At 35.7% G+C, this 26,286-nt stretch overlaps 1 protein-coding gene across 2 annotated transcripts in view; it reads left to right on the forward strand.

Annotated features, from left to right (window-relative positions):
* Nucleotides 1-26,286, forward strand: part of AFG1L (AFG1 like ATPase) — a 183,204-nt gene that overhangs the window by 49,587 nt on the left and 107,331 nt on the right. For both annotated transcript variants that reach the window (XM_033101618.1, XM_033101627.1), the window contains exons 3-6: nt 566-617; nt 9,431-9,532; nt 10,472-10,602; nt 18,719-18,818. In XM_033101618.1, coding sequence (XP_032957509.1) covers nt 566-617; nt 9,431-9,532; nt 10,472-10,602; nt 18,719-18,818 — 385 coding nt within the window. The remainder of the gene's footprint in view (nt 1-565; nt 618-9,430; nt 9,533-10,471; nt 10,603-18,718; nt 18,819-26,286) is intronic.

Below are 26,286 nucleotides of genomic sequence, written 5' to 3' on the forward strand. Positions count from 1 at the left end.
CTCTGGTCTCCATCTTTCATCTTAGAAGATTTTTTTTTCTTCAGATCTGTTGATTCTTGGCTGTCAATTCATTTTAGTGTCTTTTCGGATACTAACAAGCTGATTGAAAGGTCTATCTTAGGTTTGTTGACTGGTGTGCTTTTCTGTAAGGTCATTTGGTAGGGAACCAGCTCTATCTATGGGAGAAACCCACATGTAGGTGCCTTTGGGCCTTTTTTTTCTGGAGACTGTGCAGTTTCTCCAGAAATATTCTTCCAATCTATTGCTTAATGGGAATGAGCTAGGCTGCCATTGTTTGGGGAGCCCGTTTGGGAAAGAGAGGGAAGAATACATGGTTAGTAAGTGGTGTAGGGGATGTAAACTTAACCTTGTGTGATTTCAGAGCTCTTGCTTCCTCTATTGAAACTTAAGTTGGGCTTCCCAGCCTTTTTATGTCAAGTTTTTCATATTTATTGTGTACAACAGTGCATTTTAGTCCTGAATATGGCACAGTTAAGCATGCTGTGTATATGGGGTATTTAATTATTTCCATGTTAGAGATTTATAATTTGTTCTTAATTTACAGCTTTTTTCAAGGAGGAAACCTCCAAGAGGCCTGTATGTTTATGGAGATGTTGGTAAGTGTGATAAAACAAGTCCTGGGTAGTACAGCTTTTGCTCAGGGATAACTTCCATTTCCATCCTTCAGTCCACGACCAACAAGGGAACAGGATGAGGCGAGATAAAGTACTGGGCGGGGAGGGCAGTTACTCAGTTTGCACTTGAACGTCTGGTGGGTGGGTGTGCCTACTTTGAGGCAGGGTGAGTGAGCATGTCAGGGTAGAAATGGTATTTAAGGTATCAAGTGAGTTGATCCTGGGAAGGAAATCACCTACAGATAGGTTATCAGATAATTCAGAATCGCGTTGCCCAGTGCTGTTTGACTCCGCTTACTACTTTTTTTTTTTAAAGCTGTTCTTTCTCACTTTTACTTTCCACTAATATTTTTACTCATAATCTAAGCCCTTATCCTCAATTTAGTTATTAGTGGATACTCTTAATGCATGAGTGATACCATTTCCTTGGTCTCCCATTTCTATACACTGGGCACAAAGATTCACATTTTCTTGGAAACTTCATGAGCTGTTGCTTACTTTCTAGATTTTCCTAATCAGTTGATGTCTGCTTCTTCCCTGACCTCATTCTTGCTGAAATCATCTGTTTTTTTTTGCTTTCCATTTTCTTTAAACAAATCTTTAAACCTCTCCCTGGTTATCCACATTCACTGATGTCATTAAGGTGGCTCATACTTCACCTGGCCTTATGACTTGCCAATTATTTCTTATATTGGCATACTCAAAACTTACACTTACATGGAATGAGACCAGTTTTGTCCTAGACTAATAAACAAGTTCCAGTCTCCTCTATAGCCATATCAAATCTGCATTATAACGGAGTGGTGGCCGAAGTTATCACCTTAGTAATATTTGTAGGACAAAAATTAAAATAGGAGTTGAAGAAATAGTTATAGTGCCTTAAAGATAAAACTTCTCATCTTTAAGAAGAAGGTCCTCCCTCTTTTTCTGATTTGTTCACCGATGCCACTAAATTCCTGTTTTGCATTTACAGATTTAGTGAACGTACTAAAAAGAGAATTGTTTAGTTCACAAAGGTGAATGATAGGGATTGCCCCTGGAATTCTTCAAGTTCTTGAAACTTACAGGTTTAAAAAATGTGAACGAATGTCAGACTATTCTGTTTTTTAGTTCATTGGCTAATTGGTATTATTGAGACCAGTGTACGCTTAGTTCTTATTCAGAAAGCATTTTATATCAAGTGCTTGATCAGTTTTACATGTCTGTACCTTTGGGCACTGCCAGCAGATCCCATCCTGTTGTCAGATGTCTTTCTTTGCGTCTTTGGAAACTTGCACTTCCTGTACCTTCACTTTCATGTTTAGTCATTGCTAAAACCAGCATCTTTGTTTCTCCGTTACCTCCTTAAATGGAGATGGTTAGTTAAGCACAACTTCTACTTCTGCAAAATGACTTATTTAAAAAAAACCCTGGATTTTAGTTTGAAAAATTCAGCCATATTCTAAGTAATTGAAGAGAAGTACAATAAGCACAATTCATCTGAATGCTTGAAAGAATTAGAAAAGATGTGGCGCTGGCCCGGTGGCGCAGGCGGTTGGAGCTCCGTGCTCCTAACACTGAAGGCTGCCAGTTCGATTCCCACATGGGCCAGTGCCAGATGGCTCAGTTGGTTGGAGTGCGGGCTCTCAACCACAAGATTGCTAGTTCGACTCATCGACTCCCGCAAGGGATGGTGGGCTGCACCCCCTGCAACTAGCAACGGCAACTGGACCTGGAGCTGAGCTGCGCCTGACACAACTAAGATTGAAAGGACAACAACTTGACTTGGAAAAGTCCCGGAAGTACACACTGTTCCCCAATAAAGTCCTGTTCCCCTTCCCCAATTAAAAAAAAAAAAGAAAAGATGTGATTACATGGGATATTCACCTTGGCTGGGTGTATACCAACGTTTGGTTGGAAACATCTTTATAATGTAGAGGGGGAAGAAAGGGAATTCTGAAATAGGAAGTGAGGTGAACAGTTTGGTGGCTATACTCAATTTAGTTTAGAATACTTACAAAATAGGTAATAAAAAATAGGTGAAATTCTCATTTTGGTAGGCTCTCTGGCTTGGAGAATAGCCTCCAAGTGCTACACAAGCCCTTATTCTTTACTGTTTTCTTTTGTTTAGACTTGGGAAACAGGTATTCAATTTTAAGGAGATTTGGTGGGAAAGAGGATGTGTGTTTCCTAAGGGACCCCTTTCCCTCTCCTTATTCCTGCACTTGGTTTGGGATTTGTCATGCCCACATTACTCCCTTTTGACTAGACGTGTTGAAATGACTAACTCAGGTGGACCCTCAATCCAGAGAACCCAGTAGAGTTGATATATAAACTGGAGAATTATCGTAGTGTCTTAATGAAAACAGTGTTTTCATCAATAAATGCTTTGCACATCTCATGCAGAAGCCAAAAGCTGCAGTAGTGTTTTGTGGCTTCATTTCTAACCTACAGCTGGCTCTAGCCAACTGCAATGGTGATGACAGGGTTTATTATTTCTCAAGTACATTAGAAGAGAATAAAAGTACTTTTTGTTTATCGGTCCCTTTTCTGCTGTTTCCTGGTATGACCTCACCTGTTTCACATGGATAATTCTACCAATTGAGGTAAACTGGTATTTTTTTTTGTTTGTTTTTTAATTGGGGGAATATTGGGGAACAGTGTGTTTCTCCAGGGCCCATCAGCTCCATGTCGTTGTCCTTCAGTCTAGTTGTGGAGGACGCAGCTCAGCTCCAAGTCCAGTCGCCGTTTTCAATCTTAGTTGCAGGGGGCACAGCCCACCATCCCATGCAGGAATTGAACCAGCAACCTTGTTGTTGAGAGCTCGCGCTCTAACCAACTGAGCCATCAGGCCACCCCTCCGGAAGCTCAGCAGCAGCTCATTGTCTTCAATCTAGTTGTGGAGGGCGCAGCTCAATGGCCCACGTGGGAATCGAACCGGCAGTCCTGTTGTTCAGAGCTCGTGCTCTAACCAACTGAGCCATCTGGCCAGGTAAACTGGTTTTAAGATTAGGAATTGGGAAGCAAAAGTTGGCTGGGCTTGGAGACTGTGATGGAGGACACCACTTACAGCAACTCCTGCTGTAGGTCAGCGGTGCAAAGGGCACAGGGGACTCTCATGTAGTCATTTTTGTCTCCCTAACTATAGACTTGAAAGTCAGAGCATAAAGCAGGTTAGGTTTTACAAATTACTCTAAGCAAGAATCATCTTGAGAAAAATACAAGGTTTTACTTAGGGTTCTATAGAGACTAAAGCAAAATTGTACCACAGGTAAAATTTAGTGTTGGTTTCTTCCCCTTTTTCAATATATCTTATCCTCATTCTTCCATTCACGTAACAAATGTTTACTGAGCATCTGCCTTGTGCAGGCAATGTGTTGTTTCTGGACATGTAATGATGAATAAAACAGATGCAGCTTTTGCTCACCCTGTTACAATGGCTTTGGAACACTTATGAATGTCACTCACAGTAAGAAATATCTTTTACATCCTGACCCAGTGTATGAGTGTACACACACACACCTGAAAAATAGTTTCACTGAAGGAAAACTTACCCTTATATGTGATGCGTTTTGATATTTTATATTTTATTGCATTTAGTCTAGGTAACATTTTGCAAAATTGTAGTATAAATATCAGAACCAGGATATTGATATTGTTACAATTCACAGATCTGATTGAAAACTCTCCAGTTTTACCTGCACTCATTTATGCGTGTGTGTTTAGTTCTATACAGTTTATCACCTGTGTAGGTTCTTGTATCCATCACCATAATCAAGATACTGAACAATTCTATTACCACAAGAATCCCTTGTGTTGTCCATAATTTTATAACCATACCTACTCACCATCCATTTCTACGTCCTGGCAACCAGTAATCTGTTCTTCATTTCTAAAATTCTGTCATTTCAAAATTGTTATGTAAAATGGAAAGACGTAATCTTTTGAGATTGGCTTTTATCCCCTCAGAATTCCTTGGAGATTCACTCGAATTGTATATATAATTATTTCTGGAAATTGTTCACCTTACAGCTTCTTGGTGGCCATTCTTTGCCTCGTATCATGGACTCTCACCCTACACACGAGCAACTAGTATTCAGCCAAGGACTCCAGAGTACCCACATGTTGGTTTTGGGGGATCTTTCATTATATAGCTTCCTCCTCTTTGGAGCTTTGCGTTGCAAATTTCCCCTGTGTTGGACTCCTATAATTCAGATTTTTCTTAGCCCAGCTCAGCCAGACCTGGGTGTTTTACTTGGATTCCCACTTTCTGTGCATCAATCTGGAAGATGTCTTCAAGCCAAAACCTGGAGTGATTTAGAGCTCATCTTGAATTTTCCCTTCTCTCAGGGATGAGCTTTGTCTTCCTTCTTTTTTAATGTCTGGAAACATTAGTTTCATATATTTCATCCACTTTTCTGATTATTTATATTGGGATATCAAGTCTAGGACCCGTTATTTTCACATGGTCTGTCAAAAGTTTTCTTTTTCCTGATACGCATTGCTAAGCCTTTCTTACTCCAAGATTATGCAAATGTTCACACATGTTATCTTCTGGGTCTTTCATATTTTTTAGCACCTTGGATTCATCTGGAATTAATTTTGATGTGAAATGTGAGGTAGAGATTTTTTGCAAGTGGCTGTATTTGTCTTTTGCAATTACTAATTTTTTTCATATACACTTATTATGTATATGTACTTAGGTCTACGTAATTGGTTTAGTTGAGTTTTTTTAAAAATCTAGTACCATTCATATACAATTTCTCTAATTTTATAATATATTTTTATTATGTAGTTCTTCTCCCTTTCCTCCTTGCTTCCCTCAACCTTTATTAATTGCTATTTATCTTTTTTAAAGAATATTTTTGAAACTTCTTGTTGTATTATCCATGTGGATGAATTTTTAAAAGTGTGGTGGGTGTTTATTTTGTTTTATTCAAATGTTAAGTACCTTCTATTTTCTTCCGTTAATCTTAGACCTTAGGTATTATGCCATATCAGTACATATTGATCTATATCATTCATTTTACTGGGCATATACTATTTTATTATGTGGATGTTCCACAATTCACTTAACCAGTTTCCTGTTGATAGGCATGTACATATATATAATATATATGTTATGTATATATAACATGCATTTTATATATATAATATATATTTTTTTCTGCAAAGAAGAGATAGACTTTACTTTTTTTAAAATTAAATTTATTGGGGTGACAATGATTAGTAAAATTACATAGGTTTCAAGTGTGCATTTCTATAATACATCATCTATATATCAACATTGTGTGCTCACCATCCAGAGTCAGTTTTCCTTCCATCACCATATATTTGATCCCCTTTACCCTCTTCTACCACCCCTCTTCCCCTCTTACCTTCTGGTAACCACTAAGCTGTTATCTGTGTCTATGAGTTTTTGTTTCTTTGTTTGTTTGTCTTGCTCCTTTGTTGCTTTCAGTTTTATATCCTACATTTGAGTGAAGTCATATGGTTCTCGACTTTTTCTGTCTGACTTATTGCGCTTAGCATAATCTCAAGATCCATCCATGGCAGTATTTCATCTTTATTATGGCAGAATAGTATTCCATTGTGTGTGTGTGTGTGTGTGTATATATATATATATACACACACACACACACACACACACACACAAACATATATATACATATATATGTATATATGTATATGTGTGTGTATATATATATACACAATGGAATACTATATATATGGAATACTATATACAATGAAATACTATATATATATATATATATATATATATATATATATATATATATATATATCACATCTTCTTTATCCAATCATCTATGAAGGATACTTTGGTTGTTTCCATTTATGGTGTTTCCACCATAAATAAAGCTGCAAGGAACATCGGAGCATATATATCCTGATGGATAAATATTTTCAGATTTTTTGGGTAGATACCCAGGAGAGGGATTGCTGGGTCATATGGTAGTTCTATTCTTAATTTTTTTGAGGAATCTCAATACTGTTTTCTATAACAACTGTACCAATCTACATTCCCTCCAACAGTGTATGAAGGTTCCTTTTTCTCCACAGCCTCTCCAACACTTGTTATTTTTTGTCTTGTTGGTGATAGCCATTCTGATAAGTGTGAGGTGATATCTCATTGTGGTTTTGATTTGCATTTCCCTAATAACTAGTGAAGTTGAGCACTTTTGGGTATATCTGTTGTCCATTTGTATGTCTTCTTGGGAGAAGTGTCTATTCAAGTGAAGAGGAGATAGACTTTAGAATAATGTTGTTATTCCTAAATTGATTTTCATTGGGATTCTATTGAACTTTGAAATAATTTAGAGAGCAAAAATATCTTTATAGTATTGATTTTGGTTCTGAATATTTTAAAACCTTTTGATAGCTAATGACAAATTGACTTCCTACCAGATGTATGTCAGAGTGCTTACGAGTATTTTCCCACATCTTCACCAACATAAAAATGGTGTATCATTGGTGTTTTAATTTGTATTCCTTTTATTTCTAATGGAGTTAAACTTTAAAAAATATGTTTAAAGTTATTTATATTTTTTGTGTCCTTTGAATACTCATGTTCTTTGCACATCGATCACCTTTCCCCTTCCCCTGTTAATTCTGTATTGTTCAGTACTCTTTCATTTTCAGGGAGGAAAAAAAGGCAGTTGAATTAGCTGAACCAGGGGAGGAATTTAATGGTGGTTTAATTGTTAAGTAATGATCTGAGCTTAAGTAATATTTTAGGTATTTCTCTCTGTGTCCCTTCCTTTCCCTGCTCCTTCATCTTTTGGTTGTGCTTTCCTTATTGTTAGCTTCATTCTTGGTAAGAATTTTTTGATGTTATAGGAAAGATGGCTCCTGGGATCTTCTAGATTGTGCTCTTAAAAGGAAAAGGGATGATTCTCGTTCTCAGAATCCATACTAACTAATACCACAGAAGCTGACCTAATTGGGTCACATGCCTGTGGCAGGGGTGACCATAGTGTACAGGGTAATGGGGTATGTTTATTGGCCCCCTCTGTGATTGATACTCTCATAGAATCATATTAAGTATTAATAGAAATGTTTTCATAAGGAAGAGATTTAGGACAGACAAAAAAACGTGTCCATTGTAGTTTCTAAGAGCTCTTTATATCTTAGAGATATATAAGTTGAAACTCCCGAGTTCATGAGGGCAGGGATTTTTGTCAGTTTTGTTCACTAGCATATCCTAAGCACCTAAAATAGGACCTCACACATGGTAGGCATTCAGTAAAAATATATTGAATAAATGAATAAGGATATTAATTTTATTTTTGGTGATTTTGATGTTCAGGAGGTTGAATTTCTTTGAACCTTCTGAACATCAAAATCACTATAATAAAGATTAATGTAATCACCATAAATAAATGTAATAATAATAATTAATGTAATCATCATAAATAAAATTAATGTGGTTTCATGTAGCCTAATCTATCAATCTTTTCCTTTATGATTTCCTTTTTCTCTTCTTTTTTTTGTGTTTTTTGTTTTTTGCTTTTATATCTAGAAACTTTTTATATGATGGTCTTGTTATATTTTAAGCCCATTTTTAAAAAAGTTAGCACAAAGATTACATTCAAATATATATTATTCACTTTTTTGGTTAGATAATTTATGACTTTTTTCTCGATATGTAGGTATACTATGCTTTATGCAACAAAATTTGAACTTTATTGATTTACCTTTTTTTAGGTAAATATAATGATTTAAAATTTGCTGCCACTAACTATATAAAAATATTGTATTGAATATTTTTGCAAAAAATTACTTTTCAATCTAAATGGCCTCTTCATTAAAAATTTGTTCAGTAAGTTATATTTTTCTGTACAAAAAATTTGCTGGCAATTCTAATTGCTCAGGCCCAAGGTCACCTTATGGAATGGAGGAAAGTCCAAGAGATTTAAAACTCAGATCTCCCTTCCTGAGTTGCAGCTCCTGGGAGGAGAGCATGGGCACTGGCAGGTGGTGGGAGAAGCAGCAGGAAGGATGAGAGACAGGACCAGCATGCCCTGGGCTGGCCTACCAAGGAATGCTTGGTGTGGACCAAGCTTGTGAACTGCCCCTGTCCCGAAAGCTCTGGGCTTTCTGCTAGAGAATAGGCTTTCTGTGCATGCTCATGTTAAATGCCCAGGCTATTGACTCTTCAATTACTAATGCAATCATAGTGATTAAAAGTTTCAGAATGTTGAAAATTAGATAATTTAATGATAAGGGTTGACTGTATCAGAATTTCAAGTAGGCCTCATTCTGAAAGACCTATGTTCTCAGATTTTTCAAAAAGTGTAATAATTGGCAATTCTCCAGCTCTAACCTACATCTATTATTTATTTTCAGTATTTATGTTAGATAGTAATCTTTATTTTCTTCTTTTTCTTTTTTGAATTTTCCCATAGTGCCTAAGACAGTTCCTCACACTTAGTAATGGCCCAATAAATAGTTACTTAATTGCTTTATTTTTACTGGTGCCTTTGGGAAGAGAAACAGAACAATGAATAATCTCTAAATCTTGTCAGTTTATGAACATAGTTCTCTGGGGAAAATAGCCCCTGTAATGTTAACTAAATGTTGTGTTTCCTAAAAACAGGATTTTGACAGAAAAGAGTAATATCAACATTTTATGTTTAGCTAGTTTAACATAAAAAATAAACACCCCTTTCTAAAAAAGTAACATAGTCTCAAGCTTTCGAGTAGAAGAGTGTGGTTTCATTATCCCAAAGCTAATGAACAATCATTAGAGCAATCAGTAATACTGTTTAATAATATTCTTTTCTGTTTTTTTCAAGGTACAGGGAAAACAATGGTGATGGACATGTTTTATGCATACGTGGAAATGAACAGGAAAAAGCGGGTTCATTTTCATGGTTTCATGCTAGATGTTCACAAAAGTAAGTTAATCATCTGGAAGAAGTAATTTTTTAGTGGGCAAACACTACACAATAGTTTTCCTCATCTTTTAAAATTCTTAATATTTTAATTTTTTAAAACAATTTTGCTTAAAGTAAGATTTTATTTGGCTTCATTTGATTGAAACAATTATTAGTGCTATATTGAAACAATTAGTAATGTGTCCAGAGTTGGTCCTAGAAACAAATCAGTACTTCCAAATAAGAGAACAGAGGTGCTGTATAAAGGTTAGGTATTTTCTCTTTCTATTAAGGATCAGTCAGAAATGTTAAAATCTCGCCTGTTTCAAGAAGTTATTCTTGATGAGGTCACTTCTGCTGTGTCACCTTAGCGTGTTGACATTCTGTTTGTACTTGTATGTATGCTTTATTGCTTTGCCAGTGTTCTTAAGTTATTTCATGTTTGCATTGTCTGCTGTCAGCTACACTATAACCTCCTCAGGGCAGAAACAGTGTGTTTTTATTCTACAGCATTTAGTACACATGTAATGAATGAAGTGGGACTGACTTTAGTGTATCAGGCTATTGACAAGGGTACACCTTGAGTAGATCCGCATAGGGCAGGACCACCTTCTGCCCACATCCCCGAAATTCTCAGGACTATGCTGCCCTGTTGATCACCTAGTCACCATCTAGTCATGCAATCACTATCACTTCGTCATCTGATTGCAGCATAGAGATGGTATGACCCACAAAGTATCCGCACAACCATGGGACTATAATCATATGTGAACAACTTATTTTTGAATAGAGGAAAATACAACCAATTCCAATAATCACATTTGATTGTACATGGAATTTAAACTTAATTTTTATGTTTACACAAAAGTTTCATTTGAAGATATGAAAAACGTGGTATAGTTGTCTAAAATGTACTATTCATACAATAGTTGATTTTGTGTTTAATTTCATCCATTTAAGGAATACACCGCCTTAAACAGAGTTTGCCAAAGAGGAAACCAGGATTCATGGCTAAATCATACGATCCAATAGCTCCCGTAGCTGAGGAAATCAGCGAAGAAGCATGTCTCTTATGTTTCGATGAATTTCAGGTAAGGAAAGCTGTTTCATAGATGTAGCATGGTATACTGAATGAAGTGTGAAGATTTAAAGTTTGTTCCTGATTTTATCATTGTTTTATAAATTGATTTGACACAGTATCTCTTAGTGTTACTATGGGATAGCACACCACAGCTTGCACAGGGCAGATATGGCCTGTCTGCTTTTATACGGTCAGTGGGAAAAGAGTAGTCTTTTATTTATAAAGGGTCATTAAAAAAAGGAAAAGAAAATGCAACAGAGGCCATATGCAGCTTGCACAGCCTAAAATATTTACTATTTAGACTCTTACAGGAAAAGTTAGCCCACCCTGATATGCTACTCAATGGGTTCACATTTCCCCACGCCACAATGGAGATAATGTAATGATCACAAAACAGTGTCTTTAAAGATGTTTGAGTTGTAAGTGTCATGTAAAAAAACAAGTGATTCACACGTTTCATTTAAGCCTTACAACTTATCTGTGCTAAAGAGAGGGAATTGTCTTAGTTGAACTTTTAAAGTTTCTTCTAGTTTTAAGATTCTTTGCAATATGCATTTAAATTGGCAGTAAGTTATTTCCTGATCTTTATTTCCTATGAGAGCAAATATGGCAGGAAGGCAAACACTGTGTCTTATGCTTATTCTGTATCCTATGTCATGCCCAGTGTAGTAATAATAGTAGTAGTAGTAATAATAATGATAGCAGAAACTGTAGGTTAAGAATTATTTCCTCTTTATTTGACTGCTTTCTTTAGTAGTTCTGAAATGTAATAGATGATTTTTCTATAATGTTTGTCATAAAAGCCACTGATTATTGGAATGAAAATAGAAAAATCCACAAGTACTGAGTATAAGTTTAAAAATAGAGCTTCACACTAAAGCTTTTGAAAACTATTTCTGGAGTTGAGTGCAAAAATTGCTGTGTCTGATTGCCTAGAATAAAGGCCCAGAGAACTTCCAAGGGTAGAAAACTAAAAATCATGTGTGCCTGCTCTTTGGTAGGCCCTGGGTGATTCACACAGTGTGTTTCATGTTTGTGATGAAGTGGGGAAATTACCCTAGTTGAATTTTAAAATTTCTTCTCATTTTAAGATTCTCAGAAATGATGTATTTAGAGTGGTAGTGTGTTACTTCCTGTTCTCCTGTGCTTGAAAACCTGGGTTAGTGAAAATAGGATGTGGTCAGGGCGCCTTTATCCCAAATGAGGCAGTTTGATCCACATAGCTAACAACAGTCTTGATTTAGAAGAGAAAGAGGAATTTTCACCAGGAGTTGTGTTACACTGAACCAACTGGGGAGGAGGAATATTTACTTCTTTCTCCCTTCAGTGTTAAGACAGCCTGGCATTCACCCTTCGTATTGCAGAAGTACAAAGGTCTTCAAAAGAAAGGCTTATGGAAAAGAGACGTCCAGGCTACTCTGAAGAGGTGTGTTAAGTTCCCCGGATGGCGCTGCAGACAGAGGAGGGCCTCATGTGGTCCTAAAAATACCGTAGCAGCCAGTTGACAGTTGTGCCGCCTTCAACAACCGAAGTCAGGGATGAATCAATGAAGACCAGCTCTCTTGGTTTCTCATTATGAGTCTCTCAAATTATTTCTAAATAAAATTGGATTGGCACAGTTAAATTTTTGATTAAGTTAAAAGTTTTTAAAGTATGTCAATATCCAACCTTTGTAAAATGAATCATGGTTTACAACGTATTTTTACATCCTTACTTCATTTAATTCTGTAAGGTAGTAATTATTACTGTCTTCATCATGTAGATGAGGAATGTAAAGCATCAGAATTTCCTATGTAGCGTGTAAAAAATCATTAGCTTTAACTTAAAGAAATGTAAATGTTAAACAATCAGAGAGATGATTGGCATATCGACATAACGACCATTGGCAAGACTATTTGAGAAGGTTAGGAAACAGTGAAAATCTGGCTGTGCAAAGGAGATGCTGAGAAGATTTATAACCAGCAGGGCCAAAGTACCCATTAGGCGCAACAATCATAGTACTTAGGGCCCATGATACTTTTAAGGGCCCATGAAAATATTTTAATTTCTTTTAAAATTTGAAGAAAAATCAATATATCAGTCATGAATCCAGACTGTGTATGTCTGTATCTATATTATACTTATCTTATACCAACAGTTATCAAATGTAATTCATATATATTTACTTAATTGATCTGCACTCCCAAAGATGAACGTGCCTAGGGCCCATGAAAGTCGTAATGCTGCTCTGTGAGTGAGGTCCCAACAGAAACCTGTCTGCTTGCTCTGGGCATGCTCCACTGAGTTCAGATTTCAGAAGGCTGATACACGGGTGGGAAGAAGGAAACAAAAGCAACTATCAGGATACTGTTTGAAATGAGTTGAGTCTTGCAAAAGAAATGCAGGCAACAAAAAGGATTTTTCAACTTACATAATAAATAAAAGGGAGATCAAGGGGGAGACAGGCCTCTTGCTAAAAAATGTTGCTTGCTCACAAATAGAAAGGGCTGTGATGGAGCTGTCTGTCATCACCTGCCCCATCCAGAGTTGGTTTGATGTTCATTCATTTACTCATTCATCCCAGTTGCTTTAAAGAGTCTTATGCTATACCAATGTCAAGTGTCTTGAACAGTTTTTGAGAATGAATGATTGCATAATAACGAATGAATGAATAGACAGGACCTTATCTGTTCCAGTCACATGGACCATGTCTGGATATCTGATCTATGAGTACCTAGTCTACAAGCTTGTGAACAAACTTGGACATGTGTTGTGTGGCCGGGGGATTGGACCAATCATATACTCTCTCTCTCTCATGTATTTGAACCAAAGGGCACAGAGGGCAGTTCCCGCTTAGTAATGAGACAGGAACAAAGAGACACAGGAAGTAAGTGAATCACAGTACGGGGAGGAATGGTAGGCTGCTCCCTAGATAGCGGCTGAACTCTCCAGAGCTACTTCTAATCCCAGGCCAAACTCCAGCTCCAGTTCCCAGGAAGTGTTATCAGTGCAGTTCCTGTCCTGGAGTCTTCTGTAAACTCCTTTCCTTTTAGCTGAATCTCCTGTTTCCTGCAAATAGCCTTAATGAGAATGGAACTATTCAACTCATGTTTGGCTCCTGTCTTCTATGTCAAGAAGGATTTCCCTGTGATCTATAAAAGACAACATAAATAGAAGTGCTGTGAGGAAATGTCACCTTCCTTAATATAAAATTTATCTCCAATGGAAAGAGAATTACCCGATGAACTAAAGCCCAAGAAATGCAGAGATGGGGTATTTATCCAGGTGCTTTTGGTTGCAGGCAACAGAAAACCCAACCTAAAAGGGCTGAAACTTTAAGGCAGGAGAGATACGCTGTATAGGATAGTGTCGTGCCCCTTGCTCAGACCCTCCTGCTTCCGCACCGACTTTCTCTCCTATACTTTCAGCCTCGCTCATTACTCCCTACTGTTTACAATCTTACTTTCTTCATAGATTAGGAAACCATAGCTCATAGTGGGTGCTATACCAAATGCTTCTTTCTCACCGGGGCTCTGGAAGAAAATGTGTGCAGAGATGATAAAAAAATACTGAATGCCAAATCAATTGCTTTTATTTGATTCTGAATTTCAGTGTATCATTCTAGAATGTTAGTGTTGACAACACGAGAGACCCTCTTCCCGGAGCAAGGCCTGAATGTCCTAGAATGAACAATGTTAATAGTCTTGTCCTTTTATTTCCTCTACAATTCCAAACTTGGACCTTGGAGCTTACCATTTTATTCAAGAAAAGGCCAATATCTGTATATACCCATTGTTTTGACGAGCCAGAGAAAGCAAGAGTCCAAGGGCAAGAATGTGCCCCCTGCAGGGAGAGGTGATCACTGAGCAGAGCCCGGATTTCCTGGTTTCAGTTTCCTGGATGGTCTGCTGCTGGTCTTAGAGAAGCTCCGCTATGACACCAAAACTGGATTGTTACAAATCCCACTCTCTTCTTGTCCTCCTTTTCTAAAATTCGAAACGGGAAGGGGCTATCCCCAAATATTGTTGCACCAGCACTCAGATACCCAACATGCACACAATTTAGAACAAGCAAACCAATTTGGAACAGTATTCTCCAGCTAATCATCAGAATTGTCCAGATCTTTGCACAATTATCTCTTTAATGAGAACTCTCCCTATACCCTCCTTAAAATTACAGTTTACCATTGATCTCCACACTCCCAATGCCCCTTACCTTCCTTTTTCCATAACATATATCATCTTTGAACATAAATATTTACTTAGTTATTATGTTTACTATTCATTATATATATTTTTCCACATGAATGTAAACTTGAGACAGGAATCATTGTTTTGCTAATTGAGGTATCTCAAGTGTCTTGAACAGTTTTTGAGAATGAATGATTGCATAATAATGAATGAATGAATAAATAAATAATCCTAGTACCAAATAATAACTATTGAAGTAGTCCCTCAACTAAGTCCCACTTTCCTTAAATATAGTAACAACCCACTGTTTTTTCCTGTCTACATGCTGAATTATCTTAACAATTTTGCCTAATTTAATAGGTATCTCATTGTTTTAATGTGTATTTTTTAAGTAATAATATGGTTGAATTTTTTCCATGTTTGTTTACTTACTAATTAAAAGCCATCTTTTATGAACTATCGGTTTGAGGCAATGCCCATCGCCCATTTATTAGAATGCTTGCAGTCTATCATGATATTCTGTAATATTAGCTACTGTTTACTGAGTGCTTTCTATGCTATACATTATTATATCCACAGCTAAAATTCTATACAGCTATACATAAATAATATAGAATTAAACTAGCATGCATACCATACATAGATAATAGTCATAGTTAACATTTCTTGAGGATTTACTATATATATCATAACCATTTTGTAAGTACTGCCTTCATATAATGAGGAGATGAAGGGTCAGAGAAGTTAAGTAACTTGTCCAAAGTTGCACAGCTGGTAACTCAGTTTGAATCCATCATCAGTCCTCTTATTCACTAGTAGTAACAGCTATGTTATATGTTCTCCTTGGCATATGATATCTTCTATTATGTCTTTAAATATATAGATCTAGAGCTGGGTGGGCTTTTAGTAGATGTTTTAATGATAGAACCTAAAAATTATCCTTAAGCCTATTAATCCTAGTACAACGCATTACTATTTACTAGAAAAGAAGTTTTAGGCACTTTAATCTTAACGACAATATGTCCACAATCACCACTTTACTTTTAAAATTGAATCCTATTAGTAGTCTTGATTTTTAACTAGCCTTTAGGTGGTGTTACTATAACATTTATTTTACTACGGAGATGAATGGGAATTATGGCTGCTTAAAAACAAGAATATATTCTTTCTTTTTTGTGCTTTTGAATTTAAGACATATTTAAGACTATGTTTTGGTAGCATTCTGAAGATTTTAGATATTAGATTCTGAAGATATTAGAATACTGAAGAAAACCGATTAAAAAAATGTTATTTCTTCTTGTCTGTTTTTAGGGAGACTGGATAGATGTTTTACTAATATGGTTCAAAAAAAAAAAAAAAGAGAAAGATTTCTGATGAGCAGAATATCATGCAAAATTCTCCTCTATAAGCTATCAATATCATTTAAAAAATAGTTTTGACCGTTTTTATAAAACAGGAAAGCTATTAAAAACTGCTAATAAAAAATAGGTGCTTATTTTTGTGCTAATACTAATTACTGATAATGCATGCTTATGTTTGTCACTCATTACATGGCACTGTACCAATCAGTGAATGACTGAGACTCAAGCACTTACACATGTAAATTAACTATTAGATTTTTTTTTTCTTTTTTACTTAAGTGAGTCATGATGGAAAGCAACTCTAGGTCATAAAAAAATCTTTTCTCTTTAATGCTAATGAAATGTCTCCACTCGCTGTATTAGCCGACTACCCTTATTGGTAATCTGTAGCCTTCTCTTTTGTTCCTGGTAGTAATGAAATGCTGGGTGCTGAAAAACCCTGCTCTTCAAGAATGTGTGGCCAATTGTCTTCTGTTCACTTATACTGTAAAATTATTGTTCCCCAGCAAAGCGGAACAAGTATGGGGACAAGTTCAAAAGAGTATACATTGGCACCCGACTACCCTGAGTGACTCCTGCTTTATTAATTAGCCATAGCTTCTCCAAGTTAATTTACTCTGATAGAGCAAAACCACTCCATAATACAAAAACAGCAGATGATAATTCAACCACAAGTCTTTATTGTTTGCTTTCACCGATTTTCAGTTTAAACCTTTGCACTGTGTTATAAGCTAAATGTCCCTTCACTTTTCTGAACCTTAGGGCACAAAAGCTGTTTTAAATTTTTTGGAAAACATCAATGAGATGGTCAAATGACCATTTTTATTCTCTAAAATTGGGCAATGTTTAATTGATAACATTCTTTTTAAAAGTCGTGTATTGGGAATCTGATTTAAAAGTGCGGTTTCTTCTAAAATTTGTAAGCTCCTTCTGTCCTCTCATCACAAATGCCACTGGTGTTTAAGCATTTGAAAAGGGCCTTCTCTGTGAGTGTTTTTGCGGAAGCAAAATTTGACAGTGATTCTAAGCTCCAAATTAATTAATATTAGTACCGCTTTCCTTTTCATTTCAATCACCGCTTTGTAAGCTCCTGAAGTCTTTTTAATTTAAGAGCCTTCAGTAGTTTTTTAGTTAATGTTTTAAAATTATAGCCTGAGACAGAAAAGAAAGATCTGTACATCCCCATATCCTGGTCTTGTTTTGTTTTGTTCAAGTGGGAAGGAAATAATTGAACTTTTGAGTAAGATATCAGCTGTAAAGAGGAAAAAAAAAGTGTTTGAGACCTGCCCATGCCAGGTTGTTGTTAGTTGTGTTATAACCAGTTAGTTGGTAACTTTCAGTATTTTGATCTAATTTGAAAGAATTCCACTAGTTTTTATGTACTCTAACATGGTTTAAAAATAACAATGTGATATATATTGTGTTATACATTTAATGAATATGAGAACAGCTTTTATTGAGATTATCTAAAATGTGTTATTAAAGAAAGATCAAAACATTTTTACATTGGGAGTATCTAAAACCCATGTTATTGTAGTCATACAGTACAATGGTTAACATCAACCTTCATAATACATTTATTTTTGAAGTCATCTTCCTTCCCTCCTTAATTTCTGCATTCCTTTGTGATTTTTAAAAGCTGTTTCAAAAGTTGTCATTAAGCTTATTTGCTAATTGTGGATTTTTAAAAATAATTTTGGAAAAGATCCATCATTATATGTATCTGTGTACTTAAATTAGATGAAATAGTTTTATCTGAATGATGCATTTCTTGTTTTGTTAGAAGTCATTTTTTTAAAGCACTGTGTTAACCATTCTTGTAAGTTTTTTAAATTTTTTAATTTTTGTGTGTGTAGAAGGAATATTTGTGTTTGCGAAGGTTCCCAGACGCTGGCTGTGCTGGAAGTGACTGCAGTGCCTTTTGATTATTCATGGACAGTAATAGAAGGCACTTAAAAAGAACAATGAAATTGCTTATTTTTGTGATGGGCCATCTGTTGAATTGTTTTGTGCAACAATTGCACAATAGTATCTATGTCATATCATTCTATTTTCAACAGCAGCTGATTATGTCTCACTGGCTACTTGTCCTTATTTCTAAAGTTCCATGACCATTTAAAGTCACCTTTTCAGCGACCTTTGACAGAAAGGTATTAGAAATATCAAAACAGCCTGTGTATTTTTTTTCTCTCTCCGTTTTTTTTTTTTTTTTTTTTGGAGAAGAGGGACTATGTTGGGAGTACTACGTAGGAGGAGGGAGCTGGTCATGTTAGTTCTAATTAATTAGACTTCCTAAATGTTCAGGACAATTATCTATGCTTTCCACCTGTAGTTCTATGAAAGAAGTGTGTATAGAGCCATTTGATAATTTGCGCAGAAATGATAGGCTTGCAAAAAAGGAGAGTCAAGTTTAAAAGATTACTTACTGTACAGCCTTTCGTGGTTTTAATTATCTACTCTTTTCTTCATGATGATAATTAGAATTTTTCTCTTGGAATTCACTTCCATCGTGTAAGAAAAAAAAAAAAAGATGGGCCATTAGCAAGTTTGTTAGAGAAGTGAAATTAAAACAAAACAAATGTGTTGTTGTCCATAGGTCACTGACATTGCTGATGCCATGATTCTGAAACAGCTTTTTGAAAATCTGTTCAAAAATGGGGTCGTCGTTGTGGCAACATCCAACAGGCCACCGGAAGGTAAACACAAACACTGTGTTAATCTCATCGAATTAGGTGGAAACTAACAAGCTTTTAAAAATTCATAAGTTTGTACTTATTTTACTGTGTTAATAAATCTGATGACTTTGCTTAGGATTAGTTTTATAATTCACTTAGTCTGAAAAATCAGTCAGTATTTGTATTTGAATAATGTTCATATTCTTGGCAAGCTAAATCCAGGTGACCGCCTGTCTTTGATGCACTTGCTGTTTTTCTCTGAGCGTTATATATGTCCTATGTGCATATCAAAGAAGGCAGGCATTTCTAAGTGATTTTTATGGACCATAAAAGACATGCAATGAAATGAAAGGCAAAACTCCCAATTAAATTTTAGAAAAAGACTTAGAGCTCACTTGCATCAGTAGTTTCTAATATTTCATTTATCATTTCTAAAGCACTTGTGGCTTATTAGGAAATTATTTGAGAAGTAAAATACAAGTAATATTTAGATAAAAATAACAAGTTTGAAATTTAATATCTTTGGGCTCATCGTGTGGTCAGTTGAGGTCTAAGGAACCAAAAATAACATTTTTTTGCATCGTAATATTAATATCTTTCTGCCTGGAATGCTCTCCCACCAGATATCTGTAACGCCAAGTCTTTACCTCCTTTAAGTCTTTGCTGAAAAGTGACTTTGCCAATGAATCCTAGACTTATCTCCCTATTTGAATATCTTCCTATTCCCTTTATTCTGTCACTGCTTCTCCTTACCTACTCTATTTTTTCCCTATCGCACATATGGACCCAACATATACTTTACATACTGTACTTATGGTTTACTGTCTGTCCCCTTCCAGGAGGCAAAAGCTTTGTGAGGGCAGTGACTTTTATTTCTTCTGTTCACAGATGTATTCTATACATCTAAAACAGTGCCTAGCACATAGAAGGATTTCAGTAAATAGTCTTAGAATGCGTGTTGAATTGATGCGTATTTAAAAAGGGTCTCTCTGGCTGCAGTATTGAGAATAGACTGTGGGGATGAGGTTTCAAGGGTAGAAATTAGGAGACAATTTAGGAGATAGTTGCAACAATCCTGAGGGGAGATGATGGAGCAGTGAACGTGGTGAGAGTGGTCAGATTCTGGATATATCTTGTAGGTAGAGCCAAAAGGATTTACTGTTGAAATGAATATAGGGTATGAAAAAAAAGAGAGAGAGAGAGGGATTAAGAATAACTCAAATGTTTTAGCCTCAGCAATTGGAAGCATGAAGTTGCTGTTTACTGAGATGGTGAAGACTACAGGCAAAGCAGATTTGGGGAGGGAGGTGAAAGTAGGGGTTCTATACTGATGAGGCAGATGCATATAAGAGTTTGGATTTCAGTGGAAACATTTGGACTAGAGATATAAATTTGGGAGTCATCAGTACTAAAGGAAGCTGGGAAGAGCAGCCAGTGAGGTAAGAAGAGAACCAAGAGAGTGTCTAGCGAAGAAAGGGAAAGTGGTACAAAAAGGAGGGTTGATCACCTTTGTTAAAAGCTGCTAGGAGGTGAAAATGAGGGGCAGAATTGACCTTTGGAATTGGTAATATGGAGTTCATTAGTGAACCTGAGAAGAACAAAATAATAGAGTGTGTATTTTTTTTTAAATAAGCATGTCGCATTGATGACTTATTGAATTTGTAATCTAACACACACAGATCTTACTTTGTGAACTGCTGTCAAACTAGGTTGCTCTCATTCTTTATTTGTGTAGTTGATTTCTTTTTCTTGCTATTACATTTCAGCTTATTAGTTTGTCTGCATCATTCCATTGAATTGATTTATGTTGCTATATTTTTGAAGTATGATTCTAAAATAAATTATCTTTAGCCACCCCTACTAACTATGACATTTATAAACTTGATAATCATACTTCTATATCTTTATCCGTTCATGAATTAAAATGTGTGAATAAATAAGACCAAGTTTAGACCTCTGTAGTATACTACTGGAGGCCTTATTTTAGGGAGCCATCAATTAATTAATACTTTTGGATCCAGTTATTCAAATAACTATAGTTATGTCTAACCTATTAGAGAATTATGAATGATTTTTGTCAGATTCATTTGTTAGAATCCTTAATGTCAGCATTGTGTGATGTATTATTGTAGCAACCCTGTGAGCAATGGCGGTGAGCTTTTTAACATTAGATCATCTGTCTAAATGAGAGTGAGACTTGACTCGGTGCTGGCTGACGGGTTGACTTAACAGCGTCATCAGTATTACCCCAAATTATTCAGTGAAAAACTATGTTCATAAATAGCAAGATGCTAAAACAAGCTTGGAAGCCCTCCCCTAGTGAAGACTATTGAAAGGAAAATTGCAGTTGGCTGTTCAGTCTACTTCAGTGTGGTAAACTGAGGCAAGACAACTACAAGGAAAGGTTAAGGAACATTCTGGAGCTCAGAGCTTTGTAGGAGTGAACAGACTTACAAGCCCACAAAGGTAGCAAGCAGAAATCCAAGGTGGGGCCACGGTTCTGTAGAAGAATGAAAGTTCAAGATGCAGAGTTACAAAAATTGAGCATTAGCCACAAACTGAAAGAAAGTCTTTTCTAAATATAAACTGTAGAAGAGATGCTTGTCATACACCAGACTTTTTGGCCATGACAAACAATCATTATAAATATCTTAATATTTTAATGTAAAGAAGAGGGCATATCTGTATATATAAATAAATACATATTTATATATAAATATAATTTTATATAATATAAAGAAAATTGCGTATCTATCATTATGTAAATAATACATCTATTTATATATAGGAATAGAAATAGTTTTATAGGTGAAGAAATAAGACTCAGAGAGATATAGGAAGTATCTCTGTGATGAATATAGGAAAAATATGGATATAGGAAAAGGCAAAACTATAGGGCAAAGAATGGATCAGTGATTATCAGGCTGGAGTGAGGAGGTGTTTGACTTCAAAGGAGCAACACAAGAGAATTTTTGGAGATGATGGAACTGTTGTATATCCTGATTGTGGTGATAGTAACATGTGTTAAAACTCATAGAACTTTACATCCCCCCAAAAGTTAATTTTACTGTATGTAGATCAAAAACAAATCACATGGCTAGTAAGTGGGAACACAGGGGGTGGAACCTATGTTTCGTGGCTCTTAACACTTTGCCCTTTATATTTTCTCCTTGTTGGTCATCACTGATCTTTGTGTACCCTGTCCCAAATAAAGAGTGTCCCCTTTTCCGACCATCAAAATGCATTCAGCTTTTTCTTTAGGTAACAGATTTTAATTGAGAGTACCCAGAAAGGTGGTGGTTGTCGTTATTATTATTATTATTTATTATTATTATTATTATTATTATTTAAGGAGGGCGCAGCTCACAGTGGGCCATGAGGGGATTGAACCGGCAACCTTGGTGTTATTGGCACCACGCTCTAATCAACTGAGCTAACCGGATTTTAAATAGCATCTACTTATTCTCAGAATGTTACAAGAGGTGGGGGAAGAAACTTCTTGGAAGAAGGCTGGAGCAAAGCCCAATGGCTGGAGAGAAAATGGCCCATTTGGGGAATTGAAAGGTAGCCAGTGAGGCTGGAGGGCAGTGAAGGAGGGGAAGTAGGATGCAGTGAGGTAGAAAATGAATCTGGAGAAGTGCGAGCTAGACCTTATAAAGCACTCATTAGTGTTCTGAATTTTATTCTAAGAGAAATGAGAAGTCATTGAAGTGCTTTAAGCAGGGACTGACAAGATTGGAGTTGGAAATAATCACTCTGGTTATGGTTTGGAGATGGGTTAGGCATGGGGTGCAGTGATTCGGTAGCTTCAGGGAGACACGTCAGGAGGCTGCTGCAGTCCACTGGGAAATAAATGATGATGGCGTGGTGTAAGGCAGTGCTTCTCTACTGGGCTGCTCTTTTGCCCAGCAGGGGATATTTGGTCACGTTTGAGACATTTTCAGTTGTCACAACTGGGGAAGGGGACAAGAAGTAGGTGCTGCTACTGGCATCTACCGTGTTTCTCCGAAAATAAGACCTAGCTGGATATCACTAGAAAGTTGGCTAACATTTATGTGCGTGTGCACACACACACACATAGACACACACTAATGTAATTAATCACATTCATATTTCTAGGCAGAAAAATCCAGTGATGTTCACGATAAAAACTGAAAGAGCATTTGGCAAAATTCAACATCTTTTTTGAAAGAATCATGCCATAAAATTTAAAAAGATGGATAGTTTCTTAATATGATACCAAATATATGTATGTCAGTTCTGAAGTCAGAATTATGCTTAGTGGAGACACTGGTATTTCTGCGACAAGTGTGAGCAAGCTAAGGATGCCAACTTTCACTTTTTAACATTGAACTACAGTACGGACGGAAAGATTATAAGAACAACTTGGTGATAGTGAGGGGAACGAAGGAAAAACCATATGTTTGATGACAGGTATTCACCAAGATTTGTCATACCACTCCTTTTTCAAGGTTATGTAAAAAAACAAAACAAAACAAAAAACTGAAACTCTAATATGGGAACAATAAATAGGAAAGAGAAGTAAGTATCAGAAAATTTTTGTTTTCTATTCTTTAAAAAGCAGGAAAATACAGACTCTGTGATGTAGATCTAATCTGAAAGAAGACAATAGATTGAGTTGAAAACCTGTTTACTAAGAAATCAGCTGAAATAAAAAAGTTAAATGAGATAAGAAAAGATTAAATTAATTGAATTAAATCAATTAAAATCAGCATTAGAAGCACTAAAATGTAGACTTGAAACTAAAGAAAATGAAATCAGTGATGTAGAAAAACAACTTAAGAAGCTCTGTCAGTGTGTAGAAATAGAATAAAGAAAATAAATTAATGAAAAAAGTAAATAAGTCTCCTGGAGGAAACAGGTCTTAATATGAACTTATTCAAAGGAAATGTTTGAAATAAGAAAGCTGAGTATAACAATGAGTTGAGTGTAAATGAATAGTATTTGCAGTTACTGCTTGCTTGTATATTTGTAAATTTTGTTTCCCTTGGAGAGGGAGTGTACAGATCCTGAGTGACAGTGTCATCATTAGTGGCACTGATAACTAGGGAAATACACCGTCAAGTATTTTAGAATTTAAGATATGCCTTCCACTTTTACAAACCTTTTTGTTTGTAAAAATAAAAGGTCAAAGAAAAATATTCCTTACAGCAAAAGCTAGAAAGCAGAAGAAACAGCAAAAAAGTACGAATAGAAAGCATGAAACAAGATCAGACATGTCAATGACAGGAAATATAAGTGGGTTAAGTTTCTCTGTTACAAACTAAAACTTCTGCTATGGCTGAGTAAGCTCCTAGCTGAATGACCTTCCTGCAGACAGCAACAATAAATTCTGGACAAAATACATAACACAATTATCTGAAAGTCCTAGAGAGTGGAAAAAGGCAGGCAGATTCTAGAGAGGAGACAAAACTTGGAAGAGGTCCAAAAGGGAGAGAATTTCCTGTTTTTTAAACGGCTGTCAGCTTTAGACAAGGTAAAGTCAATGCTGCATCAGGTGTCTGAAATTCTGATGGAAAACCTACAGTTATTTGGCCTGAAGAACCAGCTGACAGAGTTTGGGGCAAGCACTATTGCTGAAAAATGAAAAGTAAATTCCAGAGAGAACTAGATCGATGTAGCCCCAAGTTTCTGTGTATAAATTTTGCCCAAATCTCTGACTGACCTCTGAACCATACATTTACAGGGTAGACTTCAAGGACAGGGTACTGATCTGATATTTGAGTTTGTAGTTTGAGTCTAATCAGGGCAATATTTTTTGCTAAAACAGAAATATCAACACTCTTCAGAAAATGAAACAGAATCCACAAGGTCCAGGATACAATTCCAAAGTGACAAATGAGGAAAATATGACCTATCCTCAAGGAAAGAAGAAAAACCAAGATGAACCCCAATATAACATATATTGGAATTAGCAGATAAGGACTTTAAAGTAACAATTATTACTGTAATTTTATTGAGGAAATGAGGTAAAGAAAATATATTCCTAATTAATGAAAAGATAAGAAGTCTCAGCAGAGAAATAGAAACCATAAAAATTACCAAATTTAAGTTCTAGAACTAAAAAAGGCAAGAACTTAAATAAAAGTTTACTTGATACGAGCTTAGTAGCAGAATGTGGATAACAGAGCAAAGAGCCAAAGAACTTGAAATTATCCAATGTGAAGAATAGAGAGAAAATGATAGAAGAAAAGAAATAGAGCGTTCACAATCTGTAGGCCATAACAAGTATTCTAACATATTTCTGATTGGAATCTCAGAAGGCAAGGAGAGAGAATGGGGCAGAAAATCTTTTGAAGAAATAATGACTGAAAATTTTCCAATCTGGGGAAAGACATAAATTTACAGATCCAAGAAGCTCAGTGAACTTCAAGCAGAATAATACAAGAAAACCCTGCTTAGGCATATTGGAGTCAAACTGCTAAAAACTTAAGGTAAAGAGAAGATCTAGAAAGCAGCCAGAGAAAAATGACATGTTAGTAATGGGGAACAATGATTAGATTCTGACGACTTACATTAAACACTATGGAGGCCAGAGATTGGAAAAACATCTTTAAAATGTTGGGGGAAAATTGTCAACCTAGAATTTTATATCCAATGAAAATTTCCTTAAAGAATGAAGACCAAATACATTCTGAGCTCAAAGATAACCATTAGGTTGGTGCAAAAGTAATTGTGGTTTGAAAGGTTAAAAATAATTGCAAAAACCACAATTACTTTTGCACCAACTTAATAAAATAATTGATCACTGTCAGACCTGCACTACAAGATATTCTAAATGAAGTTCTTCAGGTACAAAGGAAATGATACTAGACAAACACTTGACTCCTGAAGAAGAAATGAAGAGCAGCAGAAACGGTAAATATTGGGGTAAGTATAAGCAACTGGTGTTTCTTTTTAAGTTCTTAAAAATAGAAATGATTGTTTTATGTGAAATGATAACATTGTCTTGTGGGGTTCATAATGTACATAGATGTGATTCATTGACACCGTGGCAATAGGATTAAGTGAGGAGTTTAGATGGATTTATATGGATACAAGGTTTCTACATTTTTGGGGGAAAGAGATATGATATTAATTCTAAGCAGAGTTTGAAAATCTAAGGATACATATTGAATCCCTAGAGTAACAACTAAAATAAAGGCCAATAGACAAATTGAAAAGGAATTTTAAAATATATTCAAGTAAACCAAAAAAGGCAGGAAAAGAACAGAGGAAACAAAACAGAGGGGACAAAAGTAAATAAAATAATAGACCTCAATGTTAAATGTTAATGAACTAAACATTGCAGTTAAAAGGTAGAGATCATCAGAATGGATTAAAAAATAATCAAGAGATGTAATTTAAATATAACCATGGATTGAAAGTAAGTTGATGCAAAAAGATAAATCATACAAACAGTAACTATACAAAGGCTGACATGGGTTTATTAATGTCAGATTAAATTGTCTGTATCAGGCACTCCTGG

Source organism: Rhinolophus ferrumequinum, chromosome 3 (genome assembly GCF_004115265.2).
Source record: "Rhinolophus ferrumequinum isolate MPI-CBG mRhiFer1 chromosome 3, mRhiFer1_v1.p, whole genome shotgun sequence".
NCBI classification, from domain to species: Eukaryota; Metazoa; Chordata; class Mammalia; order Chiroptera; family Rhinolophidae; genus Rhinolophus; species Rhinolophus ferrumequinum.